General features: G+C 47.0%; 2 protein-coding genes across 2 annotated transcripts; both read right to left on the bottom strand.

The window, feature by feature from the left end:
• On the bottom strand, nt 1–966 carry LOC104304094 (G-protein coupled receptor 35). The gene has a single exon (XM_009904802.2). It carries the CDS (start codon nt 964–966, stop codon nt 1–3), a length of 966 nt encoding a protein of 321 aa, XP_009903104.2.
• Nucleotides 967–4,827: 3,861 nt separating this feature from the next.
• Nucleotides 4,828–5,749, bottom strand: LOC104304081 (G-protein coupled receptor 35). Its single transcript, XM_009904788.2, is given in 2 exon segments — nt 4,828–4,863; nt 4,865–5,749. Coding segments are annotated over 2 exon segments (921 nt in total).
• Between the last annotated feature and the right edge of the window lie 642 nt (nt 5,750–6,391).

Genomic DNA, 6,391 nt, shown 5'->3' on the forward strand with positions numbered 1-6,391 from the left:
CTATAGTGGACTACAGCTTATTTGTGTCGTGACTTGGTGTGTGGGTGGCTGTGACTCTTTTCTTTGGTTCACCTTGGACCTCACTGACAAACAGGCAGGGAGCAGAGAAGGAAATTCCTGAAATTCCTTGGCTGCAAAGTAATAGCAAAATGCATCCAAACAGCAGTTACAGTTTGCGAAGCACGCAGACACGTGCATGCAGAAGTTAACTGCCGGGAGCAGAGAACAAGCTCTAGCAACATCCACTGCAAACCGCAAGATCAGTGTGATATAGAGAGGTGAAAAGCATATGATGAATACACACAAGTTCACAGAAACAATGTGGATTGCTTTCTGGATAAACTTTCTCTCATGAGGACCATTGTCAATCTTCTTCTTGAGACATCTGATGACTTGTACCGAGCAAAAAATCACAGTCCCCAAGGGAATGAAATAGCCCAAAACACTGGTGAGTACCATTGAATAATTAGGTTGAATAGATTGTTTGTCGAGGCAGAATTGTTCTGATCTTTCATAAAATTGTGGGTGCAGGTAAGAATTAATTACCATCACTATCCAGAGAAACCCACAGACAGAAGCTGATTTCAGCGGCGATCGAAGGACCTTTGCTTTCAGCGGGAACTTGATTGCAATGTATCGATCGATTGCAATCAGGGTGATGATGAGGATGCTCATGGGCATGTTTATAAAATATATGCTGCGTATGGCCAAGCACAGCTTGTCTATGGGGTGGCTGTACTTGTGAAAATATATCATGAAAGGCAGGGCAAAGAGAAGGAAACTGTCCGCAACTGTGAGGTTGATCATGTACACTCTGGTCTCAGTCCACCTCTTGATTTTGCAGCAGAAGACCCAGAAGGCGATCAAGTTCAGTGGGATCCCCAGGGAGAGCACAGGGATGTAGACAATCAGTTGAAGCAGTATAGTGCCATTCCGCAGCGTGTTGCTGTCAGTGCAGTTCTTCATGCTGGGTTGTCTCTGCAAGAAAAAGATGCAGGCGTAAGATTGAGCCTGGTGTCAGTCCTCTGGGCTGGCTGCTGCTGCTGTGCCCCTGCTCTCATGGCTCCTCATGTCCTGTACTGCATATATAGGAAACCCCTGGAAGGGCTCAATGGCTCATCAGCACTGCCTACCCCTTAACCTCCAAAGTAACACTGTTACTGGCCACCAGCTTAGATGAAAACACAGAAGCAGCCCTTTCTTGCAGCTGTTACAGGGTTAAGCCTGTCTTGCCCTCCATCCAGCTCTGGCGTGCACAGTTTGGGTGATAGCAAACGGTCTGCAAAGCACAATGGTAATTTTTGTGGTCCCTTATCTTTGCTGATGCTGTGGTTACAATAGAGCTGCTGGTTTTAGGGCAGCCTGAAGCAGACCTGAGGAGCATTCCCCTTTGCCCTCCAAGACCCTTGTTTTGCTGCTGAATCCACCCCATGGGTTTGTTCTGGTCTTGCCAGGCCTGCGAAATTTCACAGGACTTGAGCCCTTCCAGCCGGGTAGTTCAGGTGGTTTTACTCCTGGGTGTGGTGAGAAGGCTGGTGGGTCAGTGTCTGTTGTAGGTAGGCTTGCCCAAACCACAAACCTGCTCCTCTTGCTGGGGAGGGATAGCTCAGCATAGCTACCACCAGCCCTGGCAGATAATGGGTCTCCACAGAGAGAAGGGGAAGTGAAAGAAGGCATGTGTCTGAGCTCAGCTTTCAAAGGTGGGAAGCCAAAATGTTGCTAAAGCACTAAAACAGAACACACAAGCCGCCCAAGACCTTAGACTACCTTCTGATATTCCTTTAAATATTTCAGGGCATCCACTACCAGCAAGGAGGTCATAGAGAATGAATCAGACTTAGTCTGCAGCTCATAAAGGAAATGTTTACAGTGAGGCAGAAAGAAAAACACCCAGATCCCTACAGTCTCTTATAAATACATTGCCTTATATGTCAACAACTTCTAAGCATCAACATCTAAAATGTAGTGAAAGTGTCTGATGGCATGAACTATGTGAACTGCTTTTAGTGACTGAGACTGGGGGATGGATCAAGCAGCACCTACTCTAGCACCAGAACTGGTATGGCATCACTGAAACACAAGCATACAGGCATTTTTTTAGAGTGGAATTTGTGGAGGAACTAACACACAGCCAGTGTCCTGGCTGCCTTGGTCTTTCAGCCTCACAGGTCCTTGGCTGCACTGTGGTACCACCTATGCCGCAGCCATTCTTTGCCAGCATCCTGTGGTCATCCCACAGTGAAAAATCCACTCTCTAGCACTGCCCTGAGTTTCAGCTGAGCCTTCTGGGCTGGGCATCCCAACCCCATTGAGTCCTCCATATGAGCACAAGCTGGTGGTTGTTCCCAAGGTCCTATGCCATGAAGTGCCTGGAGCTGGATGACTACGTGCTCACAGACTGGTGTGAAACCACAAGGATGAAGACCCTCCTGAATGACATGTGGCTGCAAAACAGTGGGGTGTAACAGCTGTGAAAGCAGGAGGAAAGTGCAGCATCTGTGTACAGCTGAAGCGTGACCTGTATGCTGACAGCCTCAGCTAGCTCTTTAGCTGAGAGCTGAGAAAGCCCACCCTGAAGAACTGATCAGAGCACACAGCCACACAATGGTGTGGGAAGCACTAAAAGACATTACCTTCTTCTTGCAGGGCTGTCAGGTGGATTTTGTCCTCAGAAAGGCTGCAGTGTAGAGGTGGGTGTCCTGGCAGGGGAAGAGATCTCTTGCTGCCACAGTTGTCCGGTGCAGGAGGCTGCTCCGTGCAGGGCACAGCTGCCCTGGAGCCTGCTGCCGACAGTTCAGGACCGCTGAATCACAGCAGTGAGCTCTTGTTCACCACAAGTGCTTCATTTATCACCTGCTTTTTGGGACGGTCGAGTCTCTGGTGCCCTCTGTTGTTCTACTCAGATCAGATCGATGGTTCAGCACCATTTCTTCCACCCTCTCTGCTCTCCCCTCCATTCACCTCACACAAGCTAACAATTAAAATTTAATATTTTCAGCCATAGGAAATCAAATAATTTCTGAAATAAACCCCATAATGTTTGCAAATGGCTCTTCTGGCAGCAGAAGGTTCCCCAGGGAGCAGAGCAGCCTGTGCAGCCTCCGGTGCGGTTGCAGAGCACATCCCAGGCAGACAGCAGTGTGGGGACTGGTGGCCTTTCCAGGGGGGCACTTCACTGCTCCTGCACCCCATAACAGTGAGGTGAGGGCAAGAGGCCCCAGCAAACTTCTCTTCGATGTCTTTACAAGAAAGCACATGGGCAGCAGGAGACTGCTTCTCCTCTGCGAAGTGTCTAACACTGCTCATGAGCAGCACTGGAAAGGCCAAGCTGGTAACGACTGCTGCTGCCAGCCAGGTGCAGGTAAGATACCTGTATGGCAGTGAGCATACCACAGGTGTCAGAACCGTTAGAAATGTGTTTAAGAACATGCCCCAGTAGCATTTTACAGTCATTTTGATGGCTTTTGCCGGTTTTTGGCCGCAGTAATTTCAGTCCCATCTAAGCGAGCCAGCTGACAGGACCCAGACTCTGACTCCTGTCAGGATTTGTCCCATTCTTCATATCTCCTGCACTCAAGGTCCCAAAGATGATAACAGCAGATGAAGCAGCTGCTCTGTGCTCCCTGGAGGCAGAGGCAGGTCACAAGGGAAACAGCATAAGTAGACAGGAAAGAGTCCTCCACATTGTCTCTAGGAGAGCTGTGAGCACTGCCTGGGCAGAGCTTGGGGAGCTTTTTGGAGAGTTTGGAGATATAGAAAGGGAAAAGTCCAGTTGTATGGAGCGTTAGAATAACATAGAGAGGTCAACCATTTCCTTAACTATCCCTGACTTTCCTAGGCTGCTAACTCATAGACAAATGCATTTCCCCCATGGGCACATTAGAGGTGTCAAATTGGGCAGGCTGTGAAAAGCAGCTCCAGCTGTGTCCAGCTGCAGGGTGACAGTCTGAGCCCAAGCTGTGGCCAGGAGGGTGAACCTGAGGGGCCAGACTGGGCCACAAGATAAATTCAGGGACTAGCAATGCACTTGTAGCAGAGGTCTAGAGAGACTTAAAAGAGCTTCCCTCCCACACGGGCTGGAGCAGCGGCCTCCTTGGAGGTGGCTGCCCTAAGGAGCTGTCTATGTGCCAGGGCTTAGCATTGCCACAGGAGGGATGTTGGCAGGAGAAGTCAGCTCTGAAATCTCCTGGGCTTTGTGCTTTTACAGCGCTGGGCAAATCTTGCTTTCATCCTGAAAGTGTGCCTTCACATCTACCTGACCCACTCACGTGAAGGGGAAGGGTGATCATCAGAGTCTAGGCTGCTCAGGGCCCTGTAATTATTAATATGCTGGTACTGCATGAAGCCTCCCAGCACACCAGAGGAATATGATAAAGAAATAAACTGGATTATTTTAATAGTACAAACAACCCACAATACACAATGAGATAAAACATGATGCATTCTTGCCTACATATTGGCATTAAGGATCAATTGACTTTAGATGCAAAATGAACTGAGCCTGAGAGATATATATGGTTCACCTGCCTTCCTCTAAGAGTGCTGCAAGAGTAGGTGCTGGAGGGTGGAATGGATTCATGTTGACAACCAGTGGTTACGTACACACTTTCACATATCTCTGTGAAGTACCTTACATGTTTAAGAGAAACATGTAAGTGAAAATTACGATTAACTTAGTAGTGCTAAACCTAACACAGAGTTCCCTAGACAGAAAGAGCAGTAGTTATCCCAATAATGCTGAATTTGTACCTTCTCTTGATCTTAGAGGGTTGTTGTGGGTTGTCTGGGGTTTGGGGGTTTTGTTTCCCCCTGCCTCTCCACCTTCATTTAACAAGTGTGTGTCTGCAAAGGTTGGGTTTGATCTGGTTTTTATAGTACTGGATTTGGGCTGTAGAAGGGCTTCATGGAACTCCTTTGTCATAAAGTAGTAGCAGACACCATCCAGGCAGCAGTTGGATGTGGCAATACACCTGGTCACTGAGGATAAGTTCTTCATAACCTGGAGCAGGAAACAGGTAGCTGCAACACTCTCTATTATGAACCCAGCCAGTACCCCGAGGTAGGCTGGCAGAAAACATATCAGAAATGAAATCAGATTTGCATAAACAACATGAACAGCTCTCTGGATTAATTTCTTGTCTGGTGGATTTGTGCTCAGATGTCTCTTAAGGTTTCTGATTACGACTATGGAGCAAATTGGTGAGATTATTAACGGCAGAGTAAACCCGAGGGAAAAGGATAGCAGGCTCAGAGTAGTGATATCGCTATCAAAGCAAAGAGCAGCGTTTCTCTGCTGACAGTCTAAGGTGACCCCAATTATCACAGACAGCCAAAGAAGCCCACAGAGAAGAGCAGCCTTTGATGGAGACCTGAAGGTCCTGGCTTTCAAGGGATACTTTATGGCAATGTATCGATCAATGGAGATAAACGAAATGACGTAGATGCTCATTACCATGTTGATAAGATACATTGCCTCGATAACCTGGCAGAGTTCACTTCGAGCTGATTTATTCCAGAGAAAATAAGCCACAAAAGGCAAGGTGCAGATGACAAAGCAGTCTGCAAAGACTAAATTGATTGCATACACCCTGGTTTCTGTCCACTTCTTCATCTTGCAGAAAACCCAGAGGGCAAGAACATTAAATAGTGCTCCAAAAAAGAAAATGAGGTTATACAGAACAAATTCAATGAGACGAATGTGGTCATACAGTTCTAGATTTGTGACATTGCAGGTGCTGGACACATTCATTGTCCTGTTGTGTAACTGTTGTTTGGTGTTCTGAGACCTGAAATGGGAAAAGACATAGTAAGATTTTCTTCCTACCTCTTCATTAAAAAAAAGAGTGTCCTATAAAAATACATAGTGCCTCTTATAAAAAGGGGTTTAAGTAAATATTTACTTTTCAATTAATGTGAATTTGAGTACCTAAAACTGCTTTTCTCAGTCAGAGGGGCTACAAGGGCTTAGCAGAAGTCACCTTATGTTCCTTATGTTGTCCTCATGTTCTGGCTCTAATCAGGCAGCTTTCTGAGTCTTTGGACTACCTTGTGAACCTGGACCTCCTGCTTCAAGCTGAGAAAACAGAACTGAATCTGAGTTCCTGCACCCTGAAGGCATATTTGAAGCCCTGAGAGAGTAAGTGAGGCAGGCTGCTCTCCAGCTGCATGGGATGGAAAGATTAACCTCATTTTAAACCCATTTATTCAAGGAGAGAGTACAAGTCTGCAAGAGGTGAAACAGAAAGACACATCTGAAAGAGGAAACACCAGTGCAAAACAAGGCAACTGGTGTTAAGGGCTGCATTGGATGATTGCTTCTCAAGGTAGGCATCCTGCCACCCTAGGAAATCCAGGAGATGTAAGTGGTAGGTACTAAGCCTCTGTCACACTG

Source organism: Dryobates pubescens, chromosome 13 (assembly GCF_014839835.1).
Source record: "Dryobates pubescens isolate bDryPub1 chromosome 13, bDryPub1.pri, whole genome shotgun sequence".
NCBI lineage: Eukaryota > Metazoa > Chordata > Aves > Piciformes > Picidae > Dryobates > Dryobates pubescens.

Bases quoted from the DNA above. Each gene is read 5' to 3' on its own strand.
- LOC104304094 (XM_009904802.2), bottom strand. From the start codon at position 966: ATGAAGAACTGCACTGACAGCAACACGCTGCGGAATGGCACTATACTG.